Source organism: Prosopis cineraria, unplaced genomic scaffold (genome assembly GCF_029017545.1).
Source record: "Prosopis cineraria cultivar Desert tree isolate PC_DT_omini unplaced genomic scaffold, ASM2901754v1 PC10, whole genome shotgun sequence".
NCBI lineage: Eukaryota > Viridiplantae > Streptophyta > Magnoliopsida > Fabales > Fabaceae > Prosopis > Prosopis cineraria.
Genome location: NW_026555341.1, coordinates 17,883,776 through 17,903,209, shown reverse-complemented (window position 1 = coordinate 17,903,209; position 19,434 = coordinate 17,883,776). Strand labels below are relative to the sequence as shown.

Here is a 19,434-nt window from a genome sequence, read left to right as displayed (position 1 = left end):
ATACCATAAATCCAGCCATTATCTTCTCTTTATACAACTTCCTAGCCAATAAATTGAGGATGAAAAATTTTTCATTCTTCAAATTAGCACAATAACAAAACCAATGATTGAATACAAGCATGGGCAAGAAGAAGAAATCATAGTTTGCAAAGTTATATCCAAGTTTATCAAGCATAAGAATCTTTGCATCCTCAAAAATAGAACATCTTAAATTTTTATCCCTTAGGGTGGCCATAAATTCTGAATCAAGCATGTACCTTCGCACCAACCCTTCACGAAGTTGCTTACCAACTATCATTTTTGCAGCTATACTCATGACTTATAAAGACTACATCCAATACTCAATGTACCATCTAATTAAACAACTAATTAATTAAAACTTTTAGATATACCATTGTATTTATCCATTTTTTGAGACCAAGACTTTGACGTTTTTCCCTAGTTAGGTAATATTCATACATCTAAACCACATACCTACGAAAAAATTGTTATTATATTAAAGATAACACACCACAATTGTAAAAAGTAATATCATATTACTTACTCATCACCCTTTGCCTCATTGGTTCGCTTGGTGCAATATTCATATATTTTTTATTCCTTAGTAAGTCTCCTTTATATTGGTTCTTTTAGAAAATGTGACCAATTTATCTCAATTCTTTTCTTTTTAGACCTTTGAATCATTAGGCTTTCATATATTCTTCTCCTCTTCTTGCCATCTCATCTTTCTTTACTTTCTTATTCAGGTATAAGTTATGTGGTTTCTTCCTTACTATCAGAGCTTTCAACTTCATCTTCTTCAAATCTAACTCTAGCTTCATCTCCATGTCCACTGTTGTCTTCATCTTCATCTCCATTATCATGTACATCTTTAGCTTCATCTCCACCTCTATCTCTATCTTTATCATCATCTTCAGCTTTATCTCCATCTCTACATTCATCTTCCTTCACTTCTTCTCCATTTGGTTCATCAACCCTCATGATAGCTTTACTATTAGATATTTGAAGCTACTTAAGACTTTATTGGAGCTTTAGTACTTTACTTGCAAAGGTGTTGGCATATTGCAAAAAGTCTTCATATATTTCCCTTACACCATAACCAAGTTTCAATACCAAGTTTATAAGCATATAAAAACTAGTACATACAAAATAAATTATCAAAATATGTATACTAGGTGAGTTATCACTGCAAGTGGCTGTAAAAATTTAAATGCATCATCATTTTGACCTCTATATAAAATGCCATAGATGCTTTCTTTCTCCAACTTGACCTGTTTTTGCACCATGTCTTGGTTCCACAAGTGTATCATAGGCTTTCACTATCTACTGATAGTGCTGGACTTAATAGAAAATGGTGCATATAAAATATCTACATAAGAAAGTTAATTATAATCCAACTAATAGCAAATAAATTGGGACAAAATATAGAAGTATTAGAAATAGTCTATACTAGTAAGAAAACAAGCATCCTTCTATATTCTTCTTCCTCCGTCCACTCTTTAATGCTGTCTTGTAATATAAAATTTCTTAACAAGCTTAGATAACACAAAAGATGACTAGTCATATTCTTGAACATTTTTCTTGCCACTCAAAGTTGTAATGCTCCTCATACTAACTATTGTACTTATTATGGGATAGAAAAATGTTCCAAGAGTAAATAACAAAAATACCATCTCAAAATTTCTTTCCACCTTGCTATATATTATCATATTATTCAACTTAGTGAAGGATTTACTAAGATAGTTCTTCTTCAATACTTCAGATACTTCATTATCGCTGTCTAAAAAATAGCTTTTCCACCATAAGGCATACTTAAGATAGTGCGCACATCTTTTCCAGTAATACTTAATTTCTTCCCTTTAATTCCAAGTGTTGAAATGGTATGTCAAAAGCAGTTAGTACTTGTTCATATAACTTCCTCAGTAGTTTACTAAATTTAAAATCCAAGAGAAATTGGAACTGTATTTTCTTGATCTTGGCACATAACCTCTTATGTTTGCATATATATTCCATAACGTCCTTGAATTGGTTAGGAGAATAACATGTATTAAATGGAACCTACATACAAAGAGGAGAAATATAATACCGTACAATACATAATAATCATATTCAAAAAAGACTCATTAATTCAAAATAAATACAAGTAAGTCATACTGTTGAACAAAATATTAATTCTTTTCCTCCTCCATGTAGTGAACCATGTTTCTGTATCTTTCTTGTTCAGCATTTGATAATTTTCTCTAACTTTCTCTCATTGAATCATTAGCTTCTATAAAACTATCGTATTTTCCTTCATCTTTTTAAAAAACTCTTTCTTGAATTTGTCACATTCAGACTTCTTTTTCATTGCAGCTTTCTTTTCTCCATAATTTCAACTAAGAAAGTTATAAATTATATTAGCTATCACCATTTTAGAATTATAAAGACACATAAAGGATTAAAATATTAATAAAGTCAATTTGTGGTTGCAAATTTCCATCAATGTCTTATCTTATTCTTATCCTTCAGAATAATAGTTAAGGGATGTATTAATATTTTTAAGGATTTGGGTTTTAGTGATAGGCCTATGTTGGACAACTCAAACCTAGTTTGAATTGATGCTTTGTTATTAATAATTTTACATGTGAACATTCCATGATTATGTTTGTATCATAAAACACAAATTTAAGTAAATTATCTAATGTCATCCCTAAGGCTTGTAAATGAGCTGAGCTGATATTTTTCATTTAGTTAAATTTTTATATCTACATGTAAGTAAATGCATGTTATGTTTATAATACTAGTCATAAATTAGCTCATATATAGAATAAGTTGAGAATGATCAACGATTTAAAGTTGTATGTGGGTTCACTTTATTTCAAGTAAACTTACTTGATCACGTTTTGGCACGTGTCATATACAACAAACTTTTCTAGTGAGATTGCTGGCTGGGTTATATGCAATGTAACCATTGTCTGGCAATTTTTTTTTCTTTCAAATTTTTTGAGCTTGTATAATAGTAGGAAGGGCCAAGATAATAAATATCTAGGTATTTGTTTAAATAGTTTTCTTTTGCATGGTGTTTCTTCTTGGTTTTCTCTTTTTTTCCAAGTGCAGTACTATTTTAAAGTTTGTAATGTCAACTCTGTATCTAAGCATGTCATAGTCTAGTCATATCTATTTGGCCCTATCTGTATTGTAAATCACATAATATAAATATCTATTTTACCTTAATGTTTGGTTTTTTGCATAGTTGATAGGAAAATAGTAGACAAGTAAGTTAAGCCCCTTTCAACTTACCTGCGTTGGCCTCACATGTAGGCTAATCAAGCATTCAGTAAACTTAAGATGACCAAAACAATTAAGCATTTAGTAAACCCAAGACAAGAACATTGGATCATATCATGGCTAAGAGAATCCACCATAGACTTCAAAATTAGAAAGTTTCTCGTTCAAGATGACTAAAAAACAATTCTTTCTTCTATAATATTTTGTCATATTTTAACAGGGTGTTTTTTTTAGGCCAAATTTTAACATGGTGTATGAACAAGGAATTGCTGTTTTTTTATGTATCTTTCTTAGAGGCTAAAATCCTAGCAAGGATCATTGGTATATAACTTCCCTAGTTTATCAGTGTAGTGCAACAAATACTATAAGAACGAGTAAAATATAAAAAAATAATGGAACAAGAAGTTTATATATGTATATGGGCCATGTGTCAATCATTCCTAAAAAGGAAGCCATCATAAATTTCCCAAAGTTAGAGGTGAAGAAAGAAAGAGACAAAATGCAGATGCAATTGATACTACTAAAATCTTGTGTACATTATATGCACCAATTATATTCAAAAATGACAGAGAACCAAAGTCTTGCCAGCCAAATCAAATATCCCCAAGCTCAATTCCAATTTAGAAAAGATAGAAACCAAGAAAATTTTCTTATTGAAAGATTCATACATACTTCTTCCAACTTAGAAAACTCATGGTTGAAAGCCAAAATATGCAGGCAACTTAATGACAATTAGATAGAACATAAATAGTAATAGGCGCAAAGGTTGTGTGAAACTAGTGAAAAACCATATCTTATCAAGAAGATAGAAGTAGATGAATGAGATACAGACTATAAAGAAAGGACAGAGAGAAGATAGAGAAGAGATAGAGAGCAGTGTACAAAGATGAGAAGAGACAGAGATGAGAAGTGGTGTACATCACCAGCGACAGTTAAGGGAAGGAATAGAGAGCTTTCTTTTGGTCAATCAATCAAAAGTGCTGGTTGCTAGGGCAGAGAAGAAAGCTTATCGCAGACAAGAGAGCTTATTGGTAGGGCAGAGAGAAAATGAGTATTTTAGAATTACTTGAAGAAGGGTGTTTTGGTCTTTTCTCATGATATCAAAATACAATTTAAGGACTCTAAGACTTTATTGACCTTTGAAAATTACTTAGGACGTGACTAGCTTTGATTAGTCCCTTTGGGACTTAATTGTCATTTTCCCTTGTTTGTAACAATATAATTTGTTAAATAAAACTCTTCACTTTAAAAATAGATGTAAAAAATAACAATAAGACCTCATAAAGTATTTATGTTCATATTTTAAAATCATAATAAAGCTTATTACATAACACATGGTTTTCTAGCAAAACAGAAAACACAGGTTTGTCTTCATAATTTTTTAAAAAAATTATTCTAAGGGTTAATAAGCATCCTAGATTTTAAACTATTGTGGGAATAGCATCTTAGATCCTGACTCCTAAAATGTGGAAAAAACTCCCCTCAACCTTGAAATTTCAAGCCTTATGAATTTAGCCCAAAGAATGCATTTGACTTCCTCCTACACTTTAAGCTTGACTTCAGTGGACATCCTTCGAGTGGGTTGTTAATGTGGTTTGAAGTTTAGCTTGATAGGAAGTCAATGATCAACTACTTGTTTAGAAAGTCTAGGCATTTGATCATAGTCCCACACAAAGCAATCTTTAAACTCCTTGAGTACTTGGATTCTAAACTTTAGTAGGTACAATAATGATCAATATATCAAAATTCATGCCACAAGATTTCTTTCCATTCGGTGATACCCTTAATAGAGATTTCAAACATTTCTTGAGCGAAGGCTTCTCAAAGAAATTTCTAACGATTAAGTATGGTCTTCTAACCCTCTCAAATGAGCATTGAACCTAAGCCACTAAGATGGCTAGAAAGAGATATGATGTTGCAAATGAAGTTGGAAAGGAATTTGATCTATAGGAACTTCCTTTATTGATTCAAATCATCAAGAAGAAACTTCAATGGTACAAGAATTTTAAATAAGTGAGCGATTTAACTTGTTGTTTGGTCAAAATCATATTTTTGTGTCATCAAAACTAGAGTCTCAAGTGGAGACTCATCATCATATGATGATCGATCAATCTCCACAAAATTCCACCTAAGAATATATTTTGGTCCACGTCAACTAAAAAAATAGTCAACTTCTGCTTAGGTGTTAGTTAAACGGTTAACATTTGAGAGATTTAATGGATTGGTCATTGTTGCACCTACTAAAGCTATGTTATGTGTATTCCTATCCTTTTTCTCATTTTAGGCTACTGGATGTCCCTGGCTAATGATTTTGTAGGTATTGTTGTCTCTTTTTAGTTTATGTCAACAACAAAAAAATGTTTAGCGTCTACTTAGATGTTAGTTAAATGGTCAACATTTGAGAATTTAATAAATTAGTCACTCTTGCACCAACTTAGATAATGTTATGGGCATTTTTGCCCATTTTTCCTTAATAATACTTTCTCTAGTCCTATTTATAGGGCAGAGAGAGAATAAATTTTTTGGTCCTATTTATAAATTACATCATTAAATTTTCATCAAAAATTTTCTCTTTTATCATCCATTAAATATTAAAGAGAGAAAATATGTTATTGAAGTATATATATTTAATAGGGGCAAAGTTAAGAACTTATTAAATTTTAAGACAGAATTAATGAGTTTTAAGGTTTTCTTTGGTACTGATGAAACATGTTGGAAGTGACTTATAAATAGAATCAAAGGAGTAACATATATTTGTAGATATATATATATATATATATTTTTAAAAACATTATCAACTATTTATTTGAAATATAAATATTAAAAAATATTAAAAATTTAAATTAAATTAAAAATATGAGAATAAAAAATAGAAAGAAAGAAAATCCTATTGCTTACAAAATAGGATTTTTAGGATAATGAATAAATAGACTATGGATAAATCTAAGCGATGTTTTTTAAAAAAAAATTCAGGCGATCTTTTTGTAGATGTTTGCCCCTAAATCCAATTAGGGGATTGAATTGATTATAAAAATATGATTTTAATTAGTTGATTTAGTAATGAATAGGGAAAATATTACCTAGATATACCTTCTTTAAAATAAAATACTTTAGCATATAATAAATTTTAGTTCCCAATTTAATGAGAGCAAAATGGTAGAGATGAACATAAATAGTTAGGACCAAAATAAACACATACTCTCTCTATCTTATGAATCGGACTTGAAGAGTAAACTTGAATTAATCATGAACATGTTGGTTTTCCCCAGGGGGACTTAAGTTGAAATGATTCATAAAAGTAATGATTAGGTTCTCTGGATACTTGGAAGCCATAAACATCCTAAAATATGATGATATTAATAATAAGTGGAGTTAAAATTTGCTTGCGCGCCCAAAAGAAAAATAAAAGGGAAAACTTGTGAAAGTGAAAAGGAGGATATTGAACTTTAATGACACATAAATTGTAAATTGAATATTTAATACATGAATCGTTCTAGTGCAAGAATGTTATTATCAAGTACATGAGCGTCATTCTAATTAATTACATTTATAACATTGCCTTGGGGGAATGTATATGTCCATTATTTATAACAATATATATTTTCATTTTAAAATCCGATTTATTAATAGTGTAACGCGCGCGCGCGCGGGTGTATTTGCTCAATTTAAAAAAAAAAAATTTGGAAGAATGAGGAGCCAAACTTGCTTATTCTTCTCATTCACATTTTTCTTCTGCTTTTTTAGATGGAGGTCGGTTTTTTGCATGTATGTGATAAGTTGATGGTCGAAACTGAAATTAATTAAAATGTGAAAAATTGGAGATAAATAATATTTTATAAGTGTTTTTATTGTGTTGATGGCATTGTTTGATTTGAGTTTGTCAATACTATACAAATGTAGGTGTTTTATTTCTTTTTAGGAAAATGACATGAAAATCCTCTTGAAATATGTAAATGACAATAAGGTCTTATGAAATGTGATAATTGTTCTTTAAGTGTCTTGGGACTTTTATGCCATTAATGTCTTTAGTGAAATGATTATAATATCCCAATTTAAAATAAAAAAATGGATAAGTGATTAAAAAAATTTGTGAGTGGATCTTGTCATCATTTGCTATCCCACTTTAGTTATTATCTGAAAAAAAAAATAGTCTATACTTAAACTAATATAGTCATTGACGTTAACAACACTTGAACTTTAATGATTAAAAAATTTGCAGAGAAGAAGTTATGATTGCTTATCCTATTTTAGTTATTGTCACAAAAAAATAGTCATTACTTAAACTAAAATAGTCACTAATATTTATAATACTTGAATTTTAATGATTAACAAGTTTGCAGAGTGAAACTTATCATTTATTATTCTGTTTTAATTATTACATGAAGAAAAATAGTCATTATTTAAGTTAAAGTAATCATTGATACTTTAAATTGGGGTCATTGCATTCATTTCAAAAAAGATATTAATGTTAGGAAGGTCCAAAGGATTTGAGAAGAATCATCACACTTAGTGGGATTTCATTATTATTTGCATATTTCAGGAGGAAATTTTTTTTGGTCATTTTCCCTTTCTTTTTCACCCTGAACGATGTTCAAGTAGAAGTTAATTTGATCTTGATAGTGATAAATGAATTGTAATATATAATAACATCCTCAAAGCCCCTTTTGCATGTAAGCTTATATAACGTAACAATTAAGTAAGAAGGTACTTTGACTGTATTATTGCAACTCATCTGTTTTTCTTTTAAGCTTTGCAATGTTGGTGTTGTGATTTTTATCATCAATTGAGAATTTTTTTCCTGTATATTTGTATTGATAAGAAATTAATACTTTTAATGGCCATTTCACTTGCTTGTAGATAATTTTTCTTCTTAGATGAATCCTACTCAGCATCGTCATTGGGTTAGTTACATCATAAGCAACATTTTGCATATTTATTAATTCTAAAGTATAATTAGAGCTGCAAAAGAAACAAAAAAAAAAAAAAGAAAAAACAAAGGAAGTATAATGAAAGGATGTTATAACTAATAATGGAAATAAAAGCAACGTGTCGGGAGAAATGGGGGAGAGCTCTTCTAATTTCATTTTAATTCACTAGTTTCTGATGAGTACAAGACATTGTAAGTGGGCTTTATGTTAATAGGCATCCAATGATTAAATACAAACGCAAAAATTACATTAATGATATACATTCTCCAAAATCAAAGATTCATTGATGTATTTTGTACACATAAATATTCCAATACACTTGATAATTGGATTCATGCAAGAGGGAGGACTTGAAATGAAATGATTCATAAAGGCATTGATGATTTGAACCTTTAAATATAAGGAGGTCACATGAACATTCACAAAATATGAAAATATTTACAATAAATGGAGATTGAAACTTATATATTGCCCAAAAGAAAAAGAAAAGTGAAAACTTGTGAAAGTGAAATGGAGGATATTGAACTTTAATGACATATAAATTGCAAATTAAATATTTTATACATGAATCATTCTAGCTAGGTGCATGAATTAATGTTATAATTGAGTACATGAATATCATTCTAATTACATTTATGACATTGCTTCTTTTTTCATGATTTAACACATTGCTATATACATGTGTGAATGCATGTAATCCTTAAATTAAGAATTTGACAAATTCTCATAAATATTGGATTTCTTTTTATAATAATACCCTAATACTCTCCAACTCTATTAATAAAACACTTCTAACATGTCTCATTGGAATCAAGAAAATTTTAAAACTCATTAATTTTGTCTAAAAATTTAATAATTTATTAACTTTATCCCTATTAAATACACAAACACACATCTTAATAACATATTTTTTCTCTCCAACGTTCAATTGAGGTCAAATAAAAAAATTTGAGATGAAAATTTATCTAGGTAACTTATAAATAAGATTTTTTTTCCTCTTTCTACCCTATAAATATATAGGACCAAAGGGAGTAATGATTAGCGAATATAAAATATTCCTTAATCTCAACTGAATAAATTTTAATAGATAATATACGTCAAAAAGAATAAATCTTAATAAATAATATATCTCCACAAATATAAAGACACGTGATATGCACAAAACTTGCCAAACTTGTCATTATTGTTCCTATAAGAATGCTAAGAACTAAGCCGTTTTAAAAGTGATGTTTTATAATGCTTAGGCACGATTGTTTTTTGGGGGAGATGGAACGTGGTGAATGGGCATGGAAACGAATGATGATGAAGGAAATGGTATGGTCTGTGGCAGCCATTGTTGTGAGTTTCATGGCGATAATAATATGGCAGAAGCTATGGTTGAAACCTAGAAGAATCAGATCAATTCTAGAGAAGCAAGGCATCAGAGGACCAACACCTTCTTTCCCTATGGGCAACCTCTCTGAGATTAAACACATTCAATCACAGTTCTCCAATCTCTCCTCCTCCACCTCACATCCTGAACATTGGTTTCACTCTTTATTCCCATTTCTCCAACAGTGGAGAAAACAATATGGTATGTGTCTATAATGGAATATGGGATAATGGTTTATTAGAATTATTAGGGTTTAATATTATTTGATTTAGCATCTAGGGTTTATCTTTAAATATCAAATATGAAATGAGATATCTAGATTAGTTAGGTAACTTATTGTTATCTTTTGATGTTAGATAGATTATGATTTAAGTTTGACGTAGATTTAGATTTTTCACTTAACTATTATTGTATTATATTTAGGATTTTATAAATAGAGTTAGAGTTTTTATTTGTATTCAAATTTGATAAAATATTGAATAAAATTTTTTCAAGAGTCCCAGTATTTACCCTCCTTCTTTCTCTCTCCTCTCTCTTTTATCTCTTTCCCATCTTTTCCTTCCTGTTTCAAATCAGTTTGTCAGTGTAGGATCTCTAAATGTCTTAATATATCTCACTATGTTTATATGAATATAAACATGATGATCAGGTTCAACATTCATGTACACCACTGGACATAAGCAACATCTATATGTGGGAGATCCCAAATTTCTCAAAGAACTAAATAGGATAAAGACATGGGATCTTGGTAAGCCTACTGAAATGTCCAAAAATGTGAAGTCATTGTTTGGTTCTGGCATTATCCGAGCCAATGGACCCCACTGGTCTTTCCAAAGGAATCTTATTGCTCCACAGTTTCACCTCTCCAAGATTCAGGTTATATATTAATTTCTACTTTCACTTACTCCGCATTCTTTGTTATTTTATGTCACGAAGTAGTGGTCTATATATATACAGTTTGTTGTTGTTGTTATGATGGAATTTAAAGAACATGGTGGACTTTGTGGAGGAATCTACAAAGGCAATCATGAGGAAATGGGAAAGTATTATAGAAGAAAGTGGAGGTAAAATGGCAGAGATTATCATTGACAATGATATGAAGGAACTCACTGGTGATATCATTTCCAAGGTTTGTTTTGGTGGGTCTTATGCTTTGGGCAATCAAATTTTTGCCAAACTTGATACCCTGCAAAACGCTCTCGCTAAAGGCAGTGTTCTCAACGGATTTTTGTACCCCAGGTCATATTCCTTACTTCTATACTTCATCTTTTATTTAAAAAAAAATATAACTATTGATCCCTATAATTTTTTTGTAAGGTTATTGTAGTTTTTTTTATTGCTCCAAGTCCTTCTAGTTTTTCTTGTTTGTAACCTTAGACCCTCTATATTTGAATATATCCAAAAGAATGATGAGGTGGTACTAATGATGTTAAATATGTTGACCTATGACTAACATTGTTAATCTTTATGTTAATATGGACTTATGATTCAACAAATTGAAATGTGAAATAGAATTGGATGGACAATCCTGTTAGTATGCTGAAACATAATTCCATTTCAGCATAGGTTAGTAACATTAGTCACACGTCAACATATTTAATATCATTACTATCATCTCATCATCTTTTTGGGCATATTTAAAAATAGAGGGGCAACTGCTGCGTATGGGGATAAACTAGAAAGATTTGGAGTAACGAAAAAAAAAAACTATAGGTACTTATACCACAACACATCAAAACTATAAGGACCAAAATTATGTTAATTTTCTTTATTTTTGTCTGTTTCATCAACTCAATGTGTATATATATGCATACATACATATAACAATCTTGCATTTTGTGCTAGAATTCTTCCCACCAATGAAAACAAAGAGATATGGAGGTTGGAGAAAGAGATCAAACAATTGATTCTGAAAGTTATTTATCATCACAAGTTACAAAACCAAAGCCGTATAGGTCATAATCAAAAGGACCTTCTTCAGATAATTCTTGAGAATACGATTGATGAGGACAAAAATAGCCGTGGTGTGTGGGGAATGTTGAAGAAGCTCAAGCATAAACATGAAACCCAAAAACTTATTGTGGATATATGCAAAAACATCTACTTCGCAGGCTCCGATACTACTGCTGCTTTACTCACTTGGACACTTATTCAGCTCTCCTTGCATCCTCAATGGCAAGATCGTCTTCGAGCTGAGATTTTTGGAGCCTTCCCGAACGTGTCGCCTCACTGCTTTCGTGACATGGATAAACTTCAAAAGATGAAACAAGTTAGTATCCTAATACTTATATCTCATCTCAATATGATAATCTAATAACATAATATTCAATATCTCTTTAAAGTGCATTATTAACTGTAAAGGATAATGAAACTTTTAGTTCCTCAAATTTGTTTTGATTATTTATTTGGTATTTTGAGTTGAATTTTTATTGAGTTAGTCCATTATGTTTTCTTAAAGAATTAAGGTATAAATCTATCCTTAAAGTTATCACATAAGCGCACATGATATCCATAAGTTTTTATTGGCACAATTTCATCCCAACATTTTTTACATTGGTACAATTTTGCATTGTTGCTAGAGTTTGACTGCATTGACCATTATTTGCCTGGCCACATCTAAGATTTTTTTTTTTTCAATTGCCACATGTTCAATTTCCTTCTCTGGATGTTTCCTCCGGGGGAAAAAAAAAAATCTCCTTCCTCGTCCCAAATTGCCATCAAAATAGAGTGCTAATTTTCAGATCCAAGATTTTCAAACCAAGATCTTGAAACTTAGTTTCAGTTTTCCCCCTTACCCTCTTCGATTACATGTTGTGAACCCCTCACCTTCGTCTCAATAGTTTCTCTCCTAACGTCAAATTACTGGATGGAAATGTTAGATGATCAACAGCCTTCAGCGACTTCCATGAGAAAGGGAAGAGGAGTTGAGGCATTGGCACTTTCGAAAGTTGGGTTAAAGGGGTTCGAGGGGTTTGATTGGACGATTGGTATAGGGACAAGGATGAGGGATTTTATTTGATTGGTCAAAAGCTAGGTTGGGTTCGATTGAAGGGGTTTGAAGGGTTTGATTAGTACGGGTTGCCATATTCGATTGAAGGGGGGTTTAAGGGGCTTGCCATATTCAACTTTATGACCTATCCTATTTCAACTTAGCGATTGTTGTTCTCTTCGTGATTGTCGTTCTTGATTTTCAATATGACCTTCTAATTTCTCTTTGATCCCTTTTTCTCTCTCTACTAGAAAGCTTCTCTGCCTCTCCCTCCTAGTCCTTACTCCTACAAACATGAACAGCTCGTCCAGTCGAATTATTTGGGTCATAGCTTCTCCCTGTTTCCTCTATTATTTTTGATACATGCTCACTTCTTTCGTATTCTAATACACCTATGTTTGTTTATGGGTTTCAACTTTGCTAGAATCTTCTCTTCATGATTGTTGTTGTTGATTTTCAACTTTGTGACTTGTCTGATTTCGACAATATTGTTGTGAACAACAATCGTCGATGATTAATTCATACATTTTAAGATTCCAATTTTTGTCTAATTTAGATTTGAGAAGTTTAAATCTTCTCTTCAAGATGCATATTGATGATTTGGCATGTATATATTGCTAAATGAGAACTTAACCCTCAAATTAGTTAATTTTTATCAATCTAATCCCTTACATTTTGTTTTGTTTTGTTTTTTTAATTTTAGATTCTATTTTTCCTACCTAAATAATTATACTTTTTTCATTAATATACATAGTTGTCATTAATATTTTGTTATCCATATCAGTAAATTTTAATTGTGAGACATCCTTTTAAAATAACAAAAATCAAATCAATCATCAAAATAAACTTAAGGGACTAAATTGATAAGAAATTAAACTTAAAAGGAACAAATCAATAATTGAGACAAACTTGAGGCACTAAAAGTTGTATTATCCCTAAGTATAACTATGATTGTCACAGTGACCAATTCTATAATGATATTCTTTTACGGTAGTTGTCAATGGTGATCCAGGAGAGTCTACGACTATATGGGCCGGGAACAAGAGTTACAAGGGAGGCACTTGAAGAGGTGAAGGTGGGGGGCTTGGTGGTTCCAAAAGGAACACACATTTGGGTGTTCATCAGTGCAATGCAGAGAGACATAGAGATATGGGGAGAAGATGCTAATGAGTTTAAGCCAGAGAGGTTTGAAGGGTGTGTTTCAGAGGCTTGTAAGTATCCCCAAGCTTACTTACCATTTGGATTCGGGAGTCGAATATGTATAGGCCAGAAATTTGCCATTATAGAAGCCAAGGTTTCTCTCATTCTTTTACTAGCAAACTTTTCCTTCTCCATTTCCCCTAATTATAGTCACTGTCCTTCCGTGAAATTTGTCCTGTTTCCCAAATATGGAGCACCCCTTCTAGTTACCAAGATCTAATATGTATCATGATATTGTTGGTTTTTTTTTTTTTTTGGTCAGCATGATATTGTTGGTTATATGTATGATAATCACATATGCTATCACCCTAGCTGCCTCTCGTGCAATGTTGCTTTCTTATGCTATAATATAGATAACCTATTTCTCGTCTTTTCATATTTTTAGTTCTCTTCCAATATAATTAATGCAGCCTTTTTTGGTCGGGTGTATTGTGTGGCACTTATTTTTTAAGATCAAGTTACGGTTTGATATATGATCTTCAAGCTTGCACTTGCATGTGTGATGCTCATATATATCTTCCAAATAGAGGCAACCCTGTGCATTGTTTCAGTCAAAGCATTGAGCAATAACATTGTAACTCTCTCTCTAGTTATGTCATATTCTTTCTTGTTTATTCTTTTATCATTTCTTATTTTTTTGTCTACATAGGATAAATTCAAATTATAGAATATTAGGCAAACACTGAGTTGGAGAACAATAGGGGTAGTTAAATACATATTTCACAAACTTCTAGCATAAGGGCTTATAATTTTAATGCAAGGGAAAGATGAAAGTAAGATGTTATGGATAGTTTAATTTCTATTTTAAAAATCATTTTCTATTTTTAAAAATAAAAAACCTTGTTTAGGTAAGTATTTCGGGTTTAAATATTTCTAAAATTGTTTTCTTTTTTATCTCTTTAAAAACCAAAAAAAAAATTAGAGTTGTTTTCATTTTCGTTTTTGTTTTTGAAACATGCTACATTTCATTATTAAAAACCACCATCAACTATGACCAATCACTATTATCAGCCACCATTAAAATTTGACAACAATCACAATCAACTGATTTTTTGCTCGTTATTTTTAAATTAACATAATTAAACATTTTTTTGTTTTGAAATATAATTTTTAAAAAGTAGTTTACAAAATTGTTCTAAAACAGAACACAAGAACGTTGCACGGAAGCCATAAGTTCAAATCATTAGTTCGTGTCGTTATATAAAAAGGCATAAAAAATATAAGCTTACAACCAGGTCTCACGTCACATTGAATTTTTGGTACATTTTTAAATTTGACCAACAAAATATGCCTCTATAGAAATATATAACCAAACTACCAAAGCATCACAAAGAAGCAATAATATCCTCATCTACTTCGCTACTTCTAAAAAGAACTAGCTCCTAAAGATCCAAACACATATTATTAAAGATTGAAATCAGACAAAAGAATAGAAAATGCTCGGACTCAGTATTGAGGCTGGCTCTTTGCATTCAAATTTATAGTACTATTATAGGGTATATATAGACGGTTACAAATCAAAAAATATAAATGACACACGTGTAAAAGAAATATATGGAGAATGCCTTTACAGTACAACTGCGTATTCTTCCATATCTACAATATTACTGATTACATCATTAAGCTTAATCTCATTCTCAAACATTCCCTCTCAAACGAAAAAGGGTGATGATGAACAACCCAAGTTTGCTTCTGTAAAAGGCAAACTGAGGAGAAGCTAAAGCCTTAGTAAAGCAATCAGCCACTTGACTTTGTGATGGAATATATCCAACATCAAGAGTCCCAGCAAGCACTTGATCTCTAATAAAATATAAGTCCATTTCAATGTGTTTTCGCCTAGCATGCTGCCCAGGATTAGCTGTCAAGGCATTGGTGCTTCTATTAGCACACCGCACAGAAGGAGGGCGTCTTGGGGCACAACCTAACTAATATAATATAACAAGGACCATAACCAATTAACCTCTGTCGTAGTATCTACTAAGGCTCTATAATCAGATTCAGTACTACACCAAGATAAAACCCTTTGCTTCTTATAGGCCCATGCTACTAAAGCATCTCCTAGATAAACACAAAATCCAACCGTTGACATCCCATCATCAACTGTAGTAGCCTAATCAGCATCTGTCAAAGCATTAACATGTAATTGAAGAAAAGGTTATATAACCCTAATCGATAGATGCCTTTAAGGTATCTTAAAATCCTCTTAACTGCTTGAAAGTGCACATCAGTAGATAGGCTTGGACATAGACTAACTCAACTTATTAACAGAGAAGGCTATATTAGGTGAAGTAGTACATGGAGATATTGCAAAGCTCCGATGACCTGACAATACTTATTGGCATCACTCAAAGGTTCTATAATAGCAATCGATAATTGTTTTCCATTAACCATTGAAGTTGAAATAGGTGCAGAGTCAAGCATACCAAAATGCCTTAAAATATCAACACCATATTTAGCTTGATTCAAATAAACCCCAAAGCATCTCTAGCAGCTTCAATTCCTAGGAAATAGTGAATTCATCCCAAATCCTTAAGAAAAAATAAAGCATTCAAATTTTGAACAAAAGATTTCAGATAAGTAGTATTGTTTCCAGTCACTAGAATATCATCAACATAGATTAGATTGAATACCGCCATCACACCACTAGTGCAAAACATAAAAAGAGAAGTATCACTCCTTGAGTTCTGAAATCCCTCGTACAACAGAGTTGGGCATAGCCGTTCATACCAAGTTCAAGGGGCTTGTTTTGACTACTTTGTAGACATTATTCAGCCTCTTGGGATCAACAAAGCCTTTTGGTTGTCGCATATAAACTTCTCGCAAATAGCTTTTGAGAAACACATTGTTGATATCTAATTGACAGATCTCCAGCCCTCTTAAATGTAACAGCTATTGTTAGAACAATATGCACCATCGTCATTTTCACCACAAGATTGAAGGTTTGAAATCTTGTGTTTGCTGAAAATCCTTCACAACCAACCATGCTTTGTTCTTTAGAAATGAACCATCCTCGAATTTAGTCTTGAAAACCAACTGGTAGTGAATTACCCTCTGCGAGACATGACTGGGAACCAAAAACTACATTTGGTTTTGTTGAAGAGCTTTCATTTGCCATGGCTCACTGCCAGTGAGGAGTCGTAAGAGCATCAAAAGTGGAATTAGGCTCTATAAGCATTTTATATTCTTGCAAGTCCTCTAGAATTTCGACTTGAACACTATGACACGAGCTTTCATTGAAGCAAAGACAAGAGCTTTCCTATCATCGCAAAAAGGTCCTGAGTGTAAGATCCCCAATTTAAATATTAAGAATCAATTAGAGTTAACAAAAATTAGAAAAAAAAACATTTAAACGTAATTAAATTAATTAGGAAGTGGTTGTTGAGCTTAACTTAGGATATAATTTTAATTTATAATTTTTGAAAATAAATAGATAAATAAAATATTATTAAAAATATAATAAGTAAAAAAAAACAAGAAGGAAAAAAGAAAAAGAAGGAAAAAAAGGGGGGGGGAGTGTAAATGTGTGCGTATATGCACACAGAAATATGTGTATCAATTTATAGAAGAGTGGCAATTAAATCGTGGGCCACCACCCAATAGAAGTTGCCACCTAATATAGGTGGCAAGGCAATTCCTGCCCCAACATAATGTCTCTTTCGGCTAGAGGAATGAGAGTCGCGGAGCAGAGGGTCGCGAAAGAGTTAAAAAAACAGAGGGTATCGCCGATTTGAAGGGAGTTCTGAAAGATGGGTCAATTATATGATACTTTGAAGATAAATGGGTACTTCTTAAGACTTTGTAAGTATTTGAAATATTTTTCTCACTTATATATCCTCTTTGATTTTTAATTTTTGACGGTGAAAAATCTAGAGTTTAATAAATTTTAAGTTTTTGGAGATTTCAATTGATTATTTAGTCTTTAATGGAGTTAATGATGCTGAAGTAAGAGTTGTATGATTTATGATTTTGTCTAAATAATTAATTTGAGGAATTAAAATTAGGATTTGGTGGGAAATTGGTGATTTATGATTCTGATAGTGATATATTTCGAATTTAATAGTTTATTTTACGTTAATGGAAGGTTACGTTGATGATTAAATGTATTAGTTTTGAGATTTATTATTGAATGCAAATATTAGTATTTTTGTGGGTATTGTAAATGTTGGAATTTTGAGATTAAGGATAACTTGAGAAAATTATTGTTATTTAATAACTCTATTGAGTGAAATGATATTATTGAATTATAAGAATGTAATTATGATAGAGAAAACTATCTGTAGAAGCTAGTAAATTGAAATTTTTGAAGAAAATCAAGTTTAGAATTAATTGGAGTTTTTTTGTGATGATTAGGAGCTTATTTTAGCTTAAAATATTGTTTGTAAAGTATTGGGATAATGATTTGTGGCTTGAGGCAAACCATAAATTTTTGGGATTTATTAAATGCGAAGTTAAGGCTCCTAAGAGGTTAATTGTGTTAGTGAGATTAAATGAGTGTATTAAAAGTAAATTAACAACAGAGATGATTAAGTTTTAAGATTTAAAGTGTATGGAAAGGTATTTGGTTAATAAAATTAATTAACCTAACCTTAAGATTAGTGTCTAATCTCATGTATTAATTATGTTTGGGATTATTATGTATTTAGATTATAAAATTGGTGATCATTGTGGCGGAGCAACATGTATGGGAAATTTAATTGCTATGACCAAAGGTAACCTTTACTTTGTGTATTGTGTAATTGGTTGTATGTGTTTTATTGAAAATTTATCATTATTTAGAAATATGTGCTTTGGAAATGTATAATTATTGTTTGAAAAATTATATTGCTAGTAAGATAAAAATTAATATATATTTATGTTTGGTATAAAAATTTCATGTTCGAAAGTGTGTAATATTGTTTGAAATTCATAATTGTTGGAAAATCATATATGCATGAATTATATTGTTATGGAAAATTATTTGAGAGACTTATAATTAAATAATATATCATGTGGGATGCTCTCATCTAATCCATGAGTGGCACTTTGCCGCTTAAACTAGCTTACATTTGGCTGGGTGAATTAAACATTGGGCATGAACTTCAATTCCAAAAAAAAAGAGATAAGGTGGTAGTCTTATATATTTTGTTCAGTTATGTTTGGAATTGTTTGGAATTTGTTCAAATTAAATTGTTTAAAAATTATTTTGCTTACCCTACTCAGTAGTCACATGATTAGTTGCATACCATACATTATGATATAGTAGTTTTGATTACTGAGACTTTTGTCTCTCATTCTACATGATTAATATTTTTACAGGAGCAAGTCCATTCAGAAAAGAACCTGAGACTTAGACTTGGTGCATGAAATATCAATTTATGTTGTTATGCCTCATTTTGTGATTTAATGTATAATTGCCAACTTAGAGAAATTTTGAATATAATTGAGCATGTAGACTAGTCTAACTCATTAAATTCAAACTTAATATTTAGCAATCTTGTCACCACAAGCAATGTAGAATGTGTTTTACACCTATCAAAAAAGTAGCTCCTCTGTAGCTTGTAACATTTTATAAAACTTCCCAGCTTCACAATTAAGAAACTCTTCCTCAACATCAAACATTTCATTTCCACTAAAGATCTCATCCGCATCAAATAAATTTGGATTAAAACTAAGACCAGCAACTTAAAAAACCATATTTC

At 31.0% G+C, this 19,434-nt stretch overlaps 2 protein-coding genes and 1 long non-coding RNA gene across 3 annotated transcripts; all 3 read left to right on the top strand.

The window, feature by feature from the left end:
• Positions 1-9,461: 9,461 nt before the first annotated feature.
• Positions 9,462-11,133, top strand: LOC129322471 (cytochrome P450 714A1-like). Its single transcript, XM_054968786.1, has 4 exons — positions 9,462-9,768; positions 10,217-10,443; positions 10,556-10,696; positions 11,080-11,133. Exons 1-4 carry the CDS (start codon positions 9,462-9,464, stop codon positions 11,131-11,133), a joined length of 729 nt encoding a protein of 242 aa, XP_054824761.1.
• Positions 11,134-11,339: 206 nt separating this feature from the next.
• On the top strand, positions 11,340-13,995 carry LOC129322292 (cytochrome P450 714A1-like). The gene is made up of 2 exons (XM_054968532.1): positions 11,340-11,836; positions 13,569-13,995. Exons 1-2 carry the CDS (start codon positions 11,603-11,605, stop codon positions 13,974-13,976), a joined length of 642 nt encoding a protein of 213 aa, XP_054824507.1. The 5' UTR covers positions 11,340-11,602; the 3' UTR covers positions 13,977-13,995.
• A 3,439-nt stretch (positions 13,996-17,434) lies between these two features.
• On the top strand, positions 17,435-19,206 carry LOC129322293 (uncharacterized). Its single transcript, XR_008596241.1, has 3 exons — positions 17,435-17,554; positions 18,400-18,465; positions 19,052-19,206. It is a non-coding gene; the product is annotated as an uncharacterized LOC129322293 (long non-coding RNA).
• The last annotated feature ends 228 nt before the right edge of the window (positions 19,207-19,434 follow it).

What these genes read in the sequence shown, in the direction of transcription:
- LOC129322471 (XM_054968786.1), top strand. Translation starts at nt 9,462, where the DNA reads ATGGAACGTGGTGAATGGGCATGGAAACGAATGATGATGAAGGAAATG. An exon ending in ACAGTGGAGAAAACAATATG is followed by an intron (nt 9,769 to 10,216) that starts GTATGTGTCTAT and finishes CATGATGATCAG; the next exon opens with GTTCAACATTCATGTACACC. An exon ending in TTCACCTCTCCAAGATTCAG is followed by an intron (nt 10,444 to 10,555) that starts GTTATATATTAA and finishes TGGAATTTAAAG; the next exon opens with AACATGGTGGACTTTGTGGA.
- LOC129322292 (XM_054968532.1), top strand. Translation starts at nt 11,603, where the DNA reads ATGTTGAAGAAGCTCAAGCATAAACATGAAACCCAAAAACTTATTGTG. An exon ending in AACTTCAAAAGATGAAACAA is followed by an intron (nt 11,837 to 13,568) that starts GTTAGTATCCTA and finishes ATGGTGATCCAG; the next exon opens with GAGAGTCTACGACTATATGG.